This window comes from Martes martes, assembly GCF_963455335.1.
Source record: "Martes martes genome assembly, chromosome: 2".
Lineage (NCBI taxonomy): Eukaryota > Metazoa > Chordata > Mammalia > Carnivora > Mustelidae > Martes > Martes martes.
Genome location: NC_137889.1, coordinates 92,002,106 through 92,021,297, shown reverse-complemented (window position 1 = coordinate 92,021,297; position 19,192 = coordinate 92,002,106). Strand labels below are relative to the sequence as shown.

General features: G+C 34.3%; 1 protein-coding gene across 2 annotated transcripts in view; it reads right to left on the bottom strand.

Annotated features, from left to right (window-relative positions):
- The window catches only part of CCSER1 (coiled-coil serine rich protein 1), a gene marked incomplete at its 3' end in the record, with an annotated part of 1,225,861 nt that overhangs the window by 1,074,243 nt on the left and 132,426 nt on the right, over positions 1 to 19,192 (bottom strand). For both annotated transcript variants that reach the window (XM_080796962.1, XM_080796963.1), the window contains exon 4: positions 2,884 to 3,004. In XM_080796962.1, the coding sequence (XP_080653088.1) occupies positions 2,884 to 3,004 (121 nt within the window). The remainder of the gene's footprint in view (positions 1 to 2,883; positions 3,005 to 19,192) is intronic.

Sequence of the window (19,192 nt, the reverse complement as noted above, 5' to 3'; positions counted from 1 at the left end):
GTGAAAAACATCTGAAATGAGAAATAAAGATATGCATACTTATACTTTAATGTCTATGGTTTGAATATAATAAAGAATTCTGACTTTTAAAACTAATAGTGATAATATTATTGCCTATATTGGTCATCTGTTGTTTTGACTTCTTATCATCTACCTGTGCCTTCTTTTATCAACATCAGCCATATGTCAAGTATAAACTCACCCTTCGCCTCTCACCTTCACACTCTGCTCCAGAGTTTGCCCTAAAACCTAGTTCTAGTCAATCATATCATCATATACTCCTTTTCACACAGAAATTGCTTCAGTATAGTCATGTCAAAGAAGCTAAGCTTGTCAAAGCCAGTGACAATCAGATCTCAGTTTTTGTTTTGTTTTGATTAAATCCACTGGATTTACTGAAAAAGTAAAAATCTGTACCAGTAGCTATAGAAGGCAGTAACAACACCTTTAGAGGCTCCTCCTGGAAAATGAAAACTACAGAGAGGAAAGGAGAGCAAAGACAGGCAGATGGAAAGAATGAGCCAACATGACACCGTTTGAGTACTAGACCCAACCATACTTGAGGAAATTTCTATCTCTATACTTTGTAATTACACGAACCAATAAGAACCACTACCCTTGATTTTTTTTAAAACAATTTACACTGCAGCTTCTCTCATTAAGTTCACAGTTACTGTTAGGAAATATTTAAAAATATTAGATGTATTTGCCTTCCTGATTGGCTGAAATGGTAAGAATATAATAGAGACCTTAATCAAGTAATCAATAAGTAATTGAATGTGAAATGTGAAAGAGAAAATTTATTGAGATTTTAAGAAAAGAAAAACAATGGTAGCTTTACATGAATATAGAAGTCAGAAACAATCAATGTTTAAGGGGGCTACCGGAGTCATTAATTTGGTTTTAGACAAACCTAGTATAAGATTCTGGTAGGATATCTAGTTAGACCAGTCACGTCAGCAACTTTAAATATTAGACTTGCATTCAGAAATGCCTTCAGGAGAAGAATATATATCTGTAAGTCATTGGTAATATTGATAATTGAAGCTATGGAAGGCACAACATAACTAACACTTCTGTAGATTCTTAGATTTCAGATCCTTTACCAATAACACTTCACTTAATACAATGACTGTAAAAGATGGTGATATCACCCCAATTAACAGATGAAGGAAAGCACAAAGAGCTTAAGTAAAAAGTCCCCAATTTCTCTGTGCGTGTGTGTGTGTGTGTGTGTGTGTGTGTGTAGTCAGAATTGGGATTTTAACCAAGGTCTCTCTGACTCAAAAATAAATAAATAAATAAATAAATAAATAACAAAGCCTCTATGAATGAATGAATGAATGAATGAATGAGTGAGTGAGTGATATTGTTAAGGAGAATGTTTAGTAAGAAAGTAGATTCAGAGAATTCAGAGAATACAGAGTAACAGAGTACATGTAGGGTAACAGAAAAAAAAAAAAAAAAAAAGAAGAGCCCATTAATAGTTGGGTTTGATATACATCTCAGAATAAAGAAGAATGAATATTTATGAAGTAGCTAAGGACTGAAAAAAGGTATTTTGTGCAAGAAAATAACACTGTTTCCAGTTTTAAGCAGAATCACTAAAAGATAATTAAAATAATTTAAGATCCTATTTATAAATATATAGGTAACTTATGTAAACTCATACATGTACTAAAGAAAATGCATTTGAGTTTTCTAATATAATTCCATTGGCATATATGAGATGTAATTTTCCTATTAGACAAAAAAATTGGAACTTAAAAATTAAGACTATATTAAGAGCTGCTAAATTGTTTTCACTTTTAAATTGTATTAAAACTGAATTACAATCATTACTTTCTGAATTGGTTAGTACTTCTTTTCTCTATATGAGAATGTTAATACTATCTTCATGCTATCAAATATATACATTGCTCCATTTGAATTCAACATTATTGAATGTAACAATAAGGGATTTTCTAATTGATTTCACAAAGAGTATCAGGCACTATCATATTCCAGGAAACTCTGTCCTTGGGAGCTTAGCCGATAAAATACATCAGAAACAAACAAGTATGATACAGTGTAAACCAATGGGAAAAGTAGTATGTGCTTCAAGGTAACTACCACCTGGCTCAGACAGTGGTTAGCCATCAATCAGTGGCAACACCATACATCACTTAGCCTCCAATGTGAGGCCTTAACGTGGGAATGGCACTAGCTTCACTGGAAAATATCAGTAAAGTTTCCCTTTGCCTTTATATAATGCACGCCTAGAAATATCCTAATTATTTGATATTTCAGGTTCACGTAGCTTACATTTGTTACCATGAATTTCTTTGTAAGAAAAAAATCTATCATTTATTAAATATAAGATCAAATCTAAATTTAAGTGAAACTTGATCTGTTTAAATAGCAAAAAAAACAGAAACACTAAATACTGTCAACTTTTAATTTAGAGTGATTTATTTAAAATAGTTACAAATAACAACTTTCATTCCTTGTAAAATGCAAGCCAACTTTAAGCTAAGAAGTTTATATTAAAAACAGATTATATTTTAGAGGATTAAAGCTTATGACTATAAAATAAGCCATCCAAGAACAGTGCACCCACAATCACAGTATTAAAGAAATAAAGTGCTTCGTGTCGCTAAGATAAGGTAACAGAATGAAACTCGAATGGTATATAATTCAAACACATCAAGGTAGAAGGTGCAGAAGTTACTCACTGAGATAGTAAAGGACAGACTGATTTTCAAAATACTGTACAAAATTATCTTTCCTTTTAATATACTAGTATTCACACATTCATTATAAATCATCATTTCTGAGCAATCTAATTCTGACCAGTTATCTAACTAGTTTACAAAGTTCTGAAAAATCAGACAAATAACTTACTGTTTGGCAGGTTCAGGAAACTTTAGTTCTTCTCTTTTCTTCATTTCTATCGTTGGTTCCATAGGAGTGAGAACCACAGCAGCACATGAAACTACGGAGTGGTATGAATCCTCCCGGCACACTGTTTTATTAAAAAAATTAATTGTAAATGTCAAAATTATTTATTGACTAGCCTCACTTTCCCTTTTTTTCTTTTTTTAAATTTTCAAGTGAAAGAGATAACTCAGCTAAGACATTAATTACCATTAAATTATCCTTAATTATCAGTTTCCACTCTGTCTTTCCACTCGCTAGCTGAATGACCCTAGGCAATTTTTCTTTTTTTAAGCCACACAGTGGAAAAGGTGTTGGCAATACTTTATAGTCCTTCATTAAAAAAAAAAAAGCTTTTCATTGAAGATAAGAAGTGCATAAATCATATACAGTTAAATGAATCTTTGCAAAATGAACACACCTGTTTGATCAGCATTATGAACAGTAAGCATTACCAGCACCCTAAAATTCCCTGTGGTACCCCTTCCCAATCATTTGTAGCCTCCAAACTTAACCATTATTATTACTTAAATAACCATAGATTGGGTTGGACTATTTCTGACCTTTGTATGAAGGAAATGATACTCTCCTGTGTGTGCACTGTTTTCTGTGTGGCTTACTTCATTCAATATACATACGTAAGACTCCTTCATGTGCAGCAGCACTCTGTTCATTCTAAGAGCTGTGCAGCAGTCCACTGAATGAATATACCACTTACTTGTCCATTTTATTGGTGCAGGACACTTAGACTGTGCTGGTCTGAGGCTATTTTGAAATGTCTATAAACACATCTGTACTTTTTTTTCTTTTGGTGTGTAAATAAATTTGAATGGAAAAAATATCTAGGAACTGCTCTTACGTCCATATATTTCACCTTCAGCTCTAGTAGATATTGCTAAACAGGTTTCTGAACGGATTGCATTAATTTGCATTCCCTGAAGCAGAAGAGTGTCAGTTGTTCCACGTCTGCAGCGACACTTAGTTTGGCTGGTTTTTAAAATTTCAATATTACATGAATTTTTTGTTACTGCATGACAAATTAACAGCACCCAAATTGTTATCTCATAGTTTTACAGGTAAGAAGTCTAGTGAGCTCAGTTGAGTTCTCTAATTAGGGTCTCACAAGGCCAATGTCAGGTTCATAGCCAGGCCGTGCTCTTACCCAGAGTCTTTGGGGTGGGGGAGAGGGGGAAGAATCCTCTTTTAAGGTCATTGAGGTTGCTACCAAAATTTAGTTTCTTGGAGTAGTAGGAATCAGGTCTTCTTTTTTTCTTACTGGCTATTGGTCATTGACCACTCTGAGACTCGAAGCTCCTCACAGGTCAGTGGTCCATGGCCTGTCTATCTCAGCAATGAAGAGTATCCTTCACAATGAAACCCTCTCATGCTTCAAATCTCATATTTTGATTTCTTCTGCTGCTAACAACAATGAAGTTAGGCCCATCAGATGATCTCCTCTATTTGATTGGCTCAAAGTCAAGTGAGTAGTAATCTTAACTACATCAACAGAGTCCCTTTTGCCATGGAGCATTACATAATTACAGTAGTGATGTCCTATCTTCCCAGGGGAAGAAATTATACAACAGTTAGATTTGTGTGTCAGCTTAGAATTCTGCCTACCACAGCTATTCCTGTAAGTGTATACTGGTATCACACTGTGGCTTTAATATTTATCTTATTGGTATCTAATAAAGTCACTGTAAATTCTCGTTTCACATGATTCTGATAAGCACAAATTTTAGTTACATGTTTAGTTCAATAATACAAGGAACTCCCAAAAATATGATTCACATTTCAATTCATATGGTTCATCTACTATGTATAATTATATAAATTATGAACTTCTCCAGCAGCCCTTCAATCCACAAATCACTACTCAAATAAGAAATGTGGATCATGATTAGTAACAGAGACACATTGCTTCTTTCAAAGTCTCTCAGTGACTGGTCACCATGCATCTGCTACTCCGATTAAGAAGAGAACTCAAAGTATGTGGTCACATAACTTCCTTGTTTATCAGTGATAAACTCATGTGACATTTTACAAAAATAGACACTCTAAGGAAGGAATCTGAGAGTGTAAATGAAAATGTAGTGAAGAAATGAAAACTGCTAGTGATGTAATATATGATTGATTATAAATTAAAGGTCAATAATTACTCATCTGTGTACTTATTTCAAGAACTAAAAGGTGAACAATAAGTTAACCCCCTCCCCAATACAGAAAGAGGCAAATACTAAAGATGGTAACCACATTAATGAAAGAAAAGGGATAAATACAATTAAGGTTATGCAAATCATCCAAGAAGTATGGGACTATGATCTCAAAGTAAAAGATGCGTAAGAAAAAATCTTAAGGTTCTTCACCTTTCCCCTAAAAATATCTGCTGCATTATTAATCTGCTCAGAGTCTGAGATCTAAAAGGTGACCACTAAAAACAGGTGAATTTAAAGCAATCAAGTGGCACTCAAGAGACAAACATTAGTGTCTAGTATGTGTCAAAGGTGACATGCTAGTTTCTTCTTTGTCTCTCCAGTGTCATCAAATAGATTGTTTCCTCTTCCTCTTTCTCTTCCTTCTCCACCCCGCCTGCTGCTTCTTCTTCTTCTAAATTTAGTTTTCTCTACATATTCTTGGAATGAACTGTGAGTCCATATCAAACAACTCCATCACAGCTGGGAGAAAAAAACTGCATTACATTTTAAATTTCCACTGTTGCCTTAAATGCTGCTAATGAAGAAAGAGACTAAGAATAATATTATTGTTTCATTCCTCTGGGATACCACTCACATATTCAACAAATATTTAGTGAACTAACTGGTATGTTCCAAGAAATATGTTTAAAGGTAGGATTCTACTGTGGGCAAGAAAGAAATAGCCTCTTCCTCCCATGTTTTAGCAAAGTTTCAATTTCTTCTCTAGGAAATATTTTTCATGTGTTGGTACATTAAGCTTCTTACTAGATTAAGTGAAAGCATTTATCTAGATCTCTCTGAGGAAAAATAGAGTTGAGTTATCTTTAAAAAGGAAAAGAGAGAGTACGTAGGAAGAAGGCTATAGGTGAACAAGAACAATTTTCAAAAATAGGAAGCATTTGCTTACTTAAGGTAATATTACTATCAATATTTAGTTTTTATTATCTAGAGGCTGGAACAAGTGGCACTGCTCTCAAAGACACTAAAGTTAAAAAAAATGAATAACTAAGTCAATAAAAATAAGCCTCATTAATTATTACAGAATGGAAAATGATAATACACTGATCTAAAAATACCTGGTTAAGAGCTTCATGTAAATGACAGAGCTCTTGGGGTGCCTGGGTGGCTCAGTGGGTTAAGCCTCTGCCTTCTGCTCAGGTCATAATCTCAGGGTCCTGGGATCGAGCCCCACATCAGGCTCTCTGCTCAGCGGGCAGCCTGCTTCCCCCTCTCTGCCTGCCTCTCTGCTTACTTGTGATCTCTCTCTCTGTCAAATAAATAAATAAAGTCTTTTTAAAATATGACAGAGCTCTTATATTTAGCTGAAATTAAATTGCACTCAAGTTTTAATATCTTTAAATTTCATAAAGAGTTAATGTAATAAATGCAAGTTAGACCAATAAGTAGTAGAGAAATTATAACTTCAAAAAAAGTGAATGGAGAAGATATTTGAAAATGATATATCCAATAAGGAGTTAGTATCCAAAATACATACAGAACTTATACAACTCAACACTGTAAAAAGCCAATCCAATTTTAAAAATGGGCCAGAGGACCTAAATGGACATTTTTCCAAGGAAGACATACCAGATGGCCAACAGATACGTGAAAAGATGCTCCACATCACTATTCATCAGGGATATCACCTCACACCAGTCAGAATGAATAGTATCAAAAAGACAAGAAATAACAAGTGTTGATGAGAATGTTGGGAAAACAGAATCCTCCTGTACTACTGTTGGAAACATAAATTGTTGCAACCACTATGGAAAACAGTATGGAGATTCTTGAAAAAAAAAAAAATCAAAATTGACACACTGCACGATCCAAAAACTCTACTACTGGGTATTTATTCAAAGAAAGCAAGAGCAGTAATTCAACAATATAAATGCACACCTACTGCAGCATTATTTATTTTCTTAAAGATTTATTTATTTATTTTAGAGACAGAGACTGGACAAGCAGGGAGAGGGCAATGGGAGAGGGAGACAGAGAATCCCAAGCAGACTCCCAACTGAGCAGGGAGCCTGATGTGGGACCGTACCTCATGACCATGAGATCATGACCTAACCCAAAATCATTAGTTAGACACTTAACTGACTGAGCCACCCAACTTTCCCTGCATTATTTATGATAGCCAAGATATGGAATCAACTCAAGTATCGATCAGTAGATAAGTGGATTAAAAAAGAAGGGAAATACACACACACACACACACACACACACACACACACACACACACACTGGTATATTACTCAGCCATAAAAAAATGAGATTTTGCCATGTGGGACAACACAGATGGAACTAGAGGGTATTATGCTAAATGAAATAAGTCAGGGAGAGAAAGATAAATACCATATGATTTCACTTATATCTGGAATCTAAAAAACAAAACATATAATCAAACAAACAAAACAAAAGAACAAACAAAAAGCAAAACAGTCTCATAGATACAGAGAACAAACTGGTATTGCCAGAAGGGAGGTGGGTGGGGGATGGGGCAAAATAGATAAAGGGAATTAAGAGGTACAAACTTCCAATTATAAAGTAAATAAGTCCTGGAGATGAAAAGTATAGCAGAAGGAATATGGTTAATAATATTGTGATAAAGTTATATGGTGAAGGATGTTGTATGGATAATGTGTGCTGAGAACTGAGTAAAGCACCGAATTGCTGAATCATTATGTTACATAGTTGAAACTAATATAATATTGTATGTCAGTTTCTTTTCAATACACTTTTTAAAAAAATCAGCTAAGGTCTAAAAACAGTGAATGGAATAATAAAAGGGAAGTAAAGATTTCCCAAACAATGAATATGCCTCAGCTGTCCTTCATTCTGAGGCAGAGAAATGGAAATCAATTTTCTTCAAAATTATGGTCCCTAGTAAAAAGTAAATCAGAAACATATCACAATGGTCATGATCATAATGTGAACTACTCTGTATAATTATTTAGCTAGTATATAAGTTCTTGGATATTATTTTCATATTTTACCATGCCATGAATGCATAAATTAATTTTGAAGAATGATACGAATATAACTAACTAAAGGAGAAAACATTATATTTGCCTTTAAAATAAACCCAATGATACAAAATAAAAGGAAGTTTCAAATTTAAAAAAGACCTTCAAAGTTGTTGGGATTTAAACATTTGTCTTTTTTAGGAAAACTCGTAACTGTTTTATTGCCCTGAAACATTTTACAAAAGAATATGGGTGTCAGGAAAAAGGGGGAAATCTATATTTTAAAATGACATTTATTTAATATCTCTGATAAAACACCTTACAAATTCCTATTTAGGTAAAAGACTTCAGATATTTCTGACACAAATGTTAAATAATTGCTGGGCTTTGAAAGGAAATTATACTGTAAGATTAATGGAAATCAAGTGAGAGTCATAATTGTTAGCCAACACAAGTCTCTACCATACTAGTTCATTAATAGGGCAATGAATACCTTTTTAAACATTTTAGAAATACAAGAACACAATACACACTTTTTATGGGATAACATAGTTCATATTTGTTCACATTTGTAAGATTAAGTAGACAATTTTTTAAGTAATTAAAGTCATTGAATGTGGTTTGTTAATTATATTGATCTTTGTGAAATAAAAATGTAACTTTTTCTCTTAATGGACACAGAATGTTTATATACTACACCATAATTAAAGGTGAATGTATAAAAATTACTATAGGAATTAAAGTTTGGGTTATTTGACAACAGGTAATTCCATTCTCTTCTTTCTTTTTTCTTTTTTTTTTTAGTACTTCCCGAACTCCTATAATGACACTCTTCTTAGTTTTAAAAACAGAAAAAATAAAACATATATTAAGATGTAGTCATGAAAAAAAAAGATGTAGTCATGAAAACTGAGTAGATAAACAGATGTGTGGAATACTGATATGACTTCAAAACAATGGGATTTTTTGAAATTCCTTCAGGCAAACAATATATATGATTTAATCAGATTAAATTTAATTTCATTTTCTAAATGCTTTCCCTTTCCCCAAAGGAAAAACAAAAATCACTTTTTCAGAAGCTATTGTAAGTTGCTGATCCAGTAAATTGTTCTCAAATTGTTAAATGGATGATTCTCATTTCATGGATTCCCTTCAAATTAATGCATTTTCATACCACCAGGGGCTTTAATTTTTAATCTAAGTGATTGAACCATTGTGACAAGTTTAGATACTACAGCACTGTAGGAATTCTAGTTTGAGGTAAGAATGATCTCTGTACTTCCCAAACTGCATCAAAAGCAAATGGTTCACTAATCAGGCTGAACTCTCATATGGGGAAAAACTGGCTTTGCGAGAAAGCAGAGTGTGAAATGAATAAACTCCTAATTTTTTATTACTCACATTATGTAATTGTACTTAAAAAGACAGTTTTAATCAATGGAAAATATTATTTACTTCTAAATTTAGAAAAAAGTTAAATTTATGGAACAGCAGATAGTTACTTCATGACAAAACTTAAAAAACATGAGATATGTCAAGGCATCACATCTTCAAGTAAGTTTCCAGCATCCATGAGTTGAAAAATTGATACGTTTTCCACTCTTACTTCCAACCATAGACACAGATAATAATTTGAGGCACCAACCTATAAATTTATATGCTGAATTTGTTTTTTTTTAAGATTTTATTTATTTATTTGACAGAAAAAGATCACAAGTAGGCAGAGAGGCAGGCAGAGAGAGAGAGGGAAGCAGGCTCCTTGCTGAGCAGAGAGCCTGATGCAGGGCTCCCTCCCAGGACCCTGAGATAATGACCTGAGCCGAAGGCAGAGGCTTAACCCACTGAGCCACCCAAGCACCCTGAATTTGTTCTTTTGTGAAAAGAATCTTTGTTTACCTGTATTCTATGAATCACAAAAAATTCCATCATAGGCTTTTGTTTGCTTGGAATTGTCAGAGCCAGGCTGACTAAAAAATTAAAGTCCCATTTCTTTCTAGACAGATGGAATCTTTTGATTAAGGTTAAGGTCACCAATCAGGGCATTCTGAGAGGGTCTCCTGGAAAGATGCTGTAACTGCATGAAGAAGTCAGTTGTACAACTACCAGTTAATATAAAAACAATGACTCAGACATAAGAAACTGACATTTGATTATGAGTTATACCAATCGGAGTTTTAAAATGAGAGAAAGTGTTTGAAAGTCACAAGAATTACTTATGCTAAGATTTGGTTTTAAGCACTACTCTCATTTATTCCTGGGTAGTTAAAAGTATATGAACACCCAAAATGATCCACACTACTGGGACCTCTGCATCAGAAATCTGCAAATCTTAGGGCAGAGTAGAAATCATTTCTGGGTTTAAAATTGAGTAGTCTGACTATATCATGTAACCTTTTATTACACCAGAGAAAATACACTATTATACGAAATGATTCTCTATTTTTAACTATATTATATAAAGTGTTTCTTTCAGCCTCATAATAAACTGAGATCCAAGACCTAAATATTGAAATTGTGTTATGCTGTTTTTTTCCAGTCTGATATATCAAAATTGTTTCATTTAGTTACTGAACTTCTATCTTTGTTTTGTCTTCTATTTTATAAAATCAATATTAAAATGTTCATTAAAATGCCAAAGATTTATTAGGAGAGACTTTTTCTCTTTCATGCAAAACTAGAACATAAAAATTACTGAATATGCCTACAGCATAATTAACTTATAGGCATCATGCATAACTACATTTGAAGTCACCATTCCAATTCACCAGAATATTTTACTATCAATGAGCAAATTGTTGGTGTAAAAGAGAAGAATTTGTTTTTAACTTGAAAAGGTATTCACCTTCCCCTTTCCCGTCCAAACACCCAGGGTCCATGTATTTACCACAGAACAATCCACTGGTAAAGTTTAACCCCATAAAACGGTAACATTTACTTACAAAAGCTTGAATATCATTATGTAGTAGGTCTAAGTCTATGTACTAACTATGCATTTAGCATTATAGTATCATCCCTATCTCTCAGAAAAATTCTATGAGGTAAGTATTACCCCCTATTCTACAGTGTTCAAGGTGAGGCAGCTTAGGAGTAGCAAAACCAGAATTTAATCCATTTGCCTGTACCACTATGCTACTACCAATACTTCATGTTGATCCTTATTTACATATAATGCATCAAGTGTTCTGAAGAGTAAGAGTTTATCTTTTTCAGTTATATTTATATTCAATAATTTTTTTAAAGATTGATTTATTTATTTATTTGGCAGAGAGAGAGAGAGAGCGCGCGCGTGTGCGCACAAGTAGGCAGAGAGGCAGGCAGAGAGAGGGGGGGAAGCAGGCTCCCCACTGAGCAGAGAGCCTGATGCGGGACTCGATCTGGACCCTGAGATCATGACCAAGCTGAAGGCAGAGGCTTAACCCACTGAGCCACCCAGCTGCCCCGATTCAGTAATATTCTTATACCTAAATTATTTATCCTAGAAAAATTGTGTAATCATTAGGCAATTTACCCCAGAACACAGCACAGCTTTGACTCATTATACAAATGCTTTGAGTTCCAAGCTCAGTATTTCAAATTGATTTACAACAACTATTTTCCTATTGCTCCACAGAATGAGTGTCAAGTGCCAGGATGAAACCCATACATACATACGGTTACCTATGGAAAAGGAAATTATATAATTCAGAAAAATATTATTTTTTCAAATTCATTTGTAATCAATTGCTATTGATCCGTCTTGCCCAGCCCTATTATAGATGCTTGAGATGTATCAGTGAATAAAGATGACAAAAATACATGTTTTGTGGAATGTGTATGTCTTCTAATGGAATAGATTCTCAGATCAAATTTGCCTTTCTTCATAGTTTTTCTCATCAGTAAAATATGAGTAATAATAATAATATCTTCTTAGGTTGTTATGAGGATTAAGTGAATTACTGTATATGAAGTGCTTAGGATAATGCTGGAGAAATTGTAAGAAGTTTTAAAACTTTAAATTTTATTTAAAAAATAAAATAATATTATTTATAACTAGTTTTGATATTTTTGATACATCAGATTCCAGTTATTCAATCAAATACTAATCTAAATGTGCTGTGAACATATTTTGCAGATATGATTATAGCCTATTACAGTTGACTTTAAGTAAAGGACTGTCAATAGATAATCTGGGTGGGCCTGATTGAATCAGTTGAAAACCATTAAAAGTACTTCTTCCCATGTTGAAGTTCTAGCCTGCCCTTCCTGACGTAGTTATTGTCCATGATCACATAAAGTTCTCCTCTGCCAGTTGATAAATAATATCAGTCTGTTGGTATGAATGTGGAGAAAGGGGAACACTTACACTGTTGGTGGGAATGCAAACTGGTGCAGCTGCTCTGGAGAACAGTGTGGAGATTCCTTAAAAAGCTAAATATAGAACTACACTATGATCCAGCAACTGCACCACTAGGTATTTACCCAAAGGATAGAAAAATACTGATTTGAAGGGGCACAGGCACTCCAGTGTTTACAGCAGCATTATTAACAACAGCCAAACTATGGAAAGAGCCCCAAATGCCCAACAACTGATGAATGATGTGTGTGTATATACACACACACACACACACACACACACACACCTTCTTTATCTACAGATAGATAGATAGATAGAGTATCAACCATAAAAAAGAATGGAATCTAGCCATTTGTAACCACGTAGATGGAGCTAGATTATATTATGATAAGTGAAATAAGCCAGTCAGAGAAAGAACCATATGATTTCACTCATATCTAAAGGAACTGAAGAAACAAAACAAATGAACATAAGGTGGGGGCGAAGAGAGAGACAAACCATAAAACAGAGTCTTAACTATAGAGGACAATCTGAGGGCTGATGGAGGGCAGGTTGGTGGGGGGCTGGGCTAAATGGGTGATGGGTACTAAGAAGCACACTTGTGATGAACACTGAGTGTTTTAAGTAAGTGACGAATCACTGAATTCTACTCCTGAAACTAATATACACTATATATTACTAACTGGAACTTAAGTTAAAAACTTGGAACTAATATATACTTTTGTGTGTGTGTGTGTGTGTGTATTAACAATGACATTTAGGTATTACTAGTTTTAGCGAATCTCTTGAATACGTCTTCTGAATTAACATCCTTAATACGGTGCTTATAAAAGGCTCTTCTGATGAAATATTAGTCCAGAATTGAAAGAGGAACTGAAAATAAGCAGATAAAACACAAACCATTTCATCCTAACTGCAAATAAACACACACTGAGCAAAAGCAGGTACACATACTGACTCCATTAGTGGCCTTCACTGAACTATACCAAACTTAGGTACTGTGACAGGTATTGGCCTGATGAAAATAAAAGACAAAGTATTCACATGAATGTAACTTAGTTTAGTAAAGAAATAATACCATATAAAAAGTACTATCAAAGAAGTGGTCAGGCAAAGTAATTCACACAACTCGAAGAGCAGGAGCACGGCTTTCTTGTTCCCTCCCTGTTCCTTAGCACAGTGCCAGACACAAAAGAACTGCATAATCTTGGTCTAATGAATGAGAGACTGAAGAAAAATTGAATGGAGGCACTGAGGAAAAGAAAAGATGGTAGCCAAGCATAGGAAAGAGTGTGCTAAAAGGCAATGCAATGTAAGGAAATGTCATATATCTTGAGAAATCCAAATAATCCAGCATGGCTGGGCCCAGAGGAGATGCAAGGAGTTGAAGAAAGGAGATACAGGTTTTATCAACACCTTAAGTACCTTCTAAACAAAGCTAAAACATTAGTATTTAATTTTGAAGTTCATGAGGATCTGCTACCAATCACTTAACTAAGAAGTGACATAATCAGCTTCATATTTTCTGAACATAGCCTGGCAGCATTGAAGTACAGGAACGAGATCCAGGAAGATTACAGGCGGTACTGCTGAGATAAATGGAAGTTGGGAAATGGGGAGGGCTTCCTGTCACGGGTAGTGGCGGCGTCAGGAAAGGAGGGAACAAAGTAAGAGGGCAGAGCATTCGGAAATGTGAACACTTCTATTTCAAATACATACAATCTATGTTTACTTGCTTCCTTTATTGAAATGAAACACAATTCTCAGTACATTACAAAAACAGCAAATAGAGTAAAAGAGAGAACTCAGAAGAAATCAACCCTACAGACACCTTGAACTTAAACTTCTAGCCTCCAGACTATGAAAAAATAAAGTTTGTGGCACTTTGTTATGGCAGCCTGAGCAAACTAATACAATGGCTAGTTTAGGAAAAGGGCTAAAGAATTACTTTCATGAACACTAATAACTAAATAAATAAAAGGATCATAGAGTTTCCGCCTGAACTCCAACCTAATGACTGAATCTATATTGCTACCTCTATCCTCTTCCATAGACAGCTGTCTGCTTAGGCTATTCAGCCCATGCCTCAGTAATTCTAATTATGGGAAGTTTATTATACCTTGTCATTCTGGTTGCCTTCTTCCAAATGTGGTCTAGAATGTATAACATAATACCTATATTATATGTGCATATATTATATATTATGTATACACACCATATATTTAATACATATACTACGTATGTATATACATTTCACACACAGACCCAAATAATACAGAGAGAACATCAGGAGGAACAGTCATAAACAACTGTTTTTTTTTTTTTAAGATTTTTATTTATTTATCTGACAGACAGAGATCACAAGTAGGCAGAGAGACAGGCAGAGAGAGGAGGAAGCAGGCTCCCTGCTGAGCAGAGAGCCCGATATGGGGCTTGATCCCAGAACCCTGGGATCATGACCCGAGCCGAAGGCAGAGGCTTTTACCCACTGAGCCACCCAGGCGCCCCCATACACAATTGTTATTGCTTTCTGATAACTCAGTAATAAAAAGTGATCAGCATTTCTTCATGTGCACAGACACCATTTAGCATATAGGACCCTAGGTACATGTTTTCTAGGCTTCCACAGAAGGCCATATATAGGAACAATATTAGCACTACAGATCCGTAAAGTCTATCATCATTGGCATATATTCCAGATGTAGTATTAGAATGACACCATCATTGTGGTCCACTCTTCTGAGCAATTCAGGTAGAAGGTACATACTCTGTTCATGAAACTTTCCATGTTAAATTTTGCAGGACTGCTATTACCCATTGTGGCACACTGTATTTTCCAAAGATGGTCACACCAATATATATTCCATCCCGATTGTTTTTGGTATTTTACTTGAGTGGTGGGATCTCAATTCCCTGACTCTCAAACTGTATGACTTTTGTGACTGCCTTGCCTAAAAGAATGTGGTAGAAGTGACACCATGTAATTTTCAAGGCTAGGTCATAGAAGGCACTATGCCTTCTGTCTGGCTCTCTTGGGACATTTGCTGCTGGAACCCAGCCGATGTGTTGTGAGGAAGCCAAGCCCACACACATAGCCTGGCTGAGAATCCCATCAAGTCTCTCAGTTGACAGCCATTAACAACCCCTTGATGTGAGTGAAAAGGATTTTGTATTCAAGCAAAGGCCTTGAACATCACAGAGCAAAGGAAAAACTCTCTCACTACACACTCTGTCTCAACTTCTGACCCACAAAAAATCTTGCATGATGAATGATTTTTGCCATTCTAAGCCACTATGTTTTAGGAAGATTTGTTACACTGCAATAGACAAAATATTCATAAACAGAATTTATAATTAATGTCAAAAATAGATGTTGATGCCTCTTGAACAGGTTTTCATTAAAATTGTTACCTAAGTGATAAAAGAAAAAAAATTCCTGACATAAGTGCCACAAAGATTTGCCGACATGTTATACGTGTCGGTTATTTATGAATGACAGTTGCAAGGGACTGATATTTAAAATTCTCATTCAGCAATTGTCTACAGCACAGTACTATGGAAATAAAAAATAATATAAACAGCAAAATGTGTGTGTGTATATATATATATATATACACACACATATGTACACACACACACACACACATGCACGCACACACACATAAACATATGTATTCAATTCACCTAGAGAAAAAAAACAGTCTGGTAAACATTCTGGCCTTTCCACTTAGGGTTCTCATTTCAAACTTAGAAAGAGCCTTGGAGCTATCATTGTAGAAGGGTTGCTATAGCAAGTACAGACAAATAAGTATCTGCTCCACCACTCAAAACAACACTTATGAATTTTCCAAGAATAAGATAAAATCGTAGTTGTTATCCCTTCTAAGAAAATGTGCACAACAAGGGAATCATTTAAATAAAGCCTAACCTAAAATTTATGTAATCTGGTATCCTAGACTCTAAACCCAGAAAAAAAATATTAAAGGGAGGAGAAAGAATGTGCTTGATATGGCAGAATATAAAGAATTTGCAAAGCATTTCATATAGGCAATAGATAATATCCTAAGGGGAAGGGTAGTTAAACCAAAATGCATGCATTTTACTGTCATTCTTTCTAGATAATATTATAAATTGTTAGGAAACATATTCTACTTGGATTTATCAATGAACCAAGAATAATACCACTAATAAGTTAACATTATCATCTTTTAAAAGAAATATTTTAAAACTTGTGGCATAGGAAATATTCCATTAATTATGTATAAATAAAACCATGCTGAATATAATTTTCCTATAGATGTTGCCATTTATTAGACCAAAAAAATATCTAATTTACATGTGCGTCAGCTTTTATGATAACCTCACATTTCTTCTCTATCAGCCCAATCAAAGGTGCTTTGCCTTGGGAACTTTATCAGTTAGAAGTCTGCTTATTTTTAATACTGATGATTATTACATACAAGACAGTATGAGTCAAGGCAATGATGCAAGTTTTAGGTTTTAATCTCCATGGAATTATAATATAATACAAATTAAAAGAGTTATTGATTCACTAGTCACTTTGTGTATTTATCCCACACAATTTACCTAAATCAACAATACATTAAAAAAAAAAAAAAAAACTTATTAAGTCCATACTTGGTCCAGCCATATTCTAGGTTCTGAAGATGTAATAGAGAACACAACATATAAAAACCCTGTCCCTTCAGGGGATTATTGCTATTTGATTTCAACACTGTCAGACATGTAGTGGTTGTACTACTCAGGTCCTAATTAGAAGAAATAGTCTTGGTAACTTCTTTTTCTTTTCTTCTTGTCTTGTCTTTTCTTTTTTTTCCCTTCCCTTCCTCGTCACTTTCCCTTTTCCTTTCCAGAAAGATCCCATTAAATTCTCTTTCACATCTCTTAGGCTTTAATTTTTGAACTAGGTTAAATATCATCAATTATTACACATATAGTATCAACTAGTTATTGAATAAATAGGCTTTTTGTCTAACAGCTATATCTTTCTATCTTTTCCTTATATATCTCTTTTTACTTCAAGCATAAGGTAGTCAATGTTATATATAACAAATAAATCTCCCTCTCTCCTCATTCACACCCTTCTTCCTCCTTCTCCAGGCCCTCCTCCTCCTCTTCCTTTCCCCTCTCTTCTGCCCTTTTCTCTGCTCCTCTTTTGCAATACCTTTTTGGCTGACCAGAATGAAAGAACAAGTATCATATGAATTATTAATCTTTGTTGAAAAAATTACATTAGATATATGAAGACTCTCTCCCAGGTTACGGGACATAATTGATTAGTCTTTAGTTCCGTAGTACTGATGGTTATTTAATGGGCTTCACTTCGCAAAAGTATGAGAAGTAATATAATCTACATAATGTTCATCCCCACTTTTAAGAAGTCAAATAAATTATTCAATTATCTCCTTAAAGAAAACCCCACTCTTCAGAATTTTACATATGAATTACAAATCACAAATGTGTAAAGGTATATAATTTCAATGGATGATTTAAATAACACAAAGAACTCAAATATACTGCAGTTAATGGTTTTAGGCTGTTCACCTCTTGCTATCATTAGGACAGATTCTGAATTGCCGAGGTGAAAAAAAAGTCTTCATTTTGTTTTCTTTTATTCTTCTTCATATGAATTATTTGTTTAATTTTAGGAACTATTTATTCTATATCTGAATTTCCACCTGGACAAGAAAGTGACATTATCAACTAATTTGAGTATGATTCAGTTAGATGAAAAGGAGGTGGGTAGTCCAAATCAGTAAAAATATAGAAACCAGAAAAAGGACAGCCTTTGAAGAAATTAACATAGCTACAAACTACTGAGCTGGTGAAAAGGATGTAAGTAAAAATTGCACAGGGGCCAAGTTACACAAAGCCATGAATATCAAGTGAAGTTGTTGGTATTTCATCCACTTGGACCAAAGTTCTTAATTCATAAACAAATGTTGAATTTCCACACTAACGAATCTTGAATAATATACAGTTGACCCTTGAATAACACAGGTTTGAACTGTATAGGGCCACTTATATGCAGATTTTTACCAACAAATGCAGTGTAGTTCAGGAAATGTAATTTCTCTTCCTTATGATTTTCATAACATTTTATTTTCTCTGGCTTACTTTCTTACAAAAATACAGTGTATAATACACATAATATAAAAATATGTGTTAACTGACTGTTTATGTTATCAGTAAGGCTTCTAGTCATGTGTATGCTATTAGTAGTTAAGTTTCGGGGGAGTTAAATGTTTTAATCAGATTTTCAATTTCAGTAGCCCTAATCTCTGTGTTGTTTAAGGATCAACTGTATACTGCTAGTCCATTGAGTAAAATAAAAGGCTCTAGAAACACATAATCAAGTAAGTCAGGATATATAGCAACATTCTGTGCTTTCGACCAAATATGACAAGTTACTGTAACGGCCCAATATTCCCATAAGAGCACCAGGCATTTTAATAGGGAAGAGGAAGGAAACAACAACAGCAATATCAAACTTCTCTTAATTTCCTCTGGGTCTCTCCCTAAAGGATTAATTATGTGAAAGGATCTAACTTTTCCTAGTTTACCACCAACTCTTTCAGTTCTGAAGCATCACTTTCTTTGTTACAACATTAGCTTCAAGCCCCATTAGCCTTCCTGGATGAATGGAAGTCATGGCTACATTTTACATCACTGGAATTGCCATAAATTATGTACATCTAAATAAGTTACAAGCAGATTCCAGGGTGAAATGAAGATTCCCAGCCTACAAGATCTTGAGATAA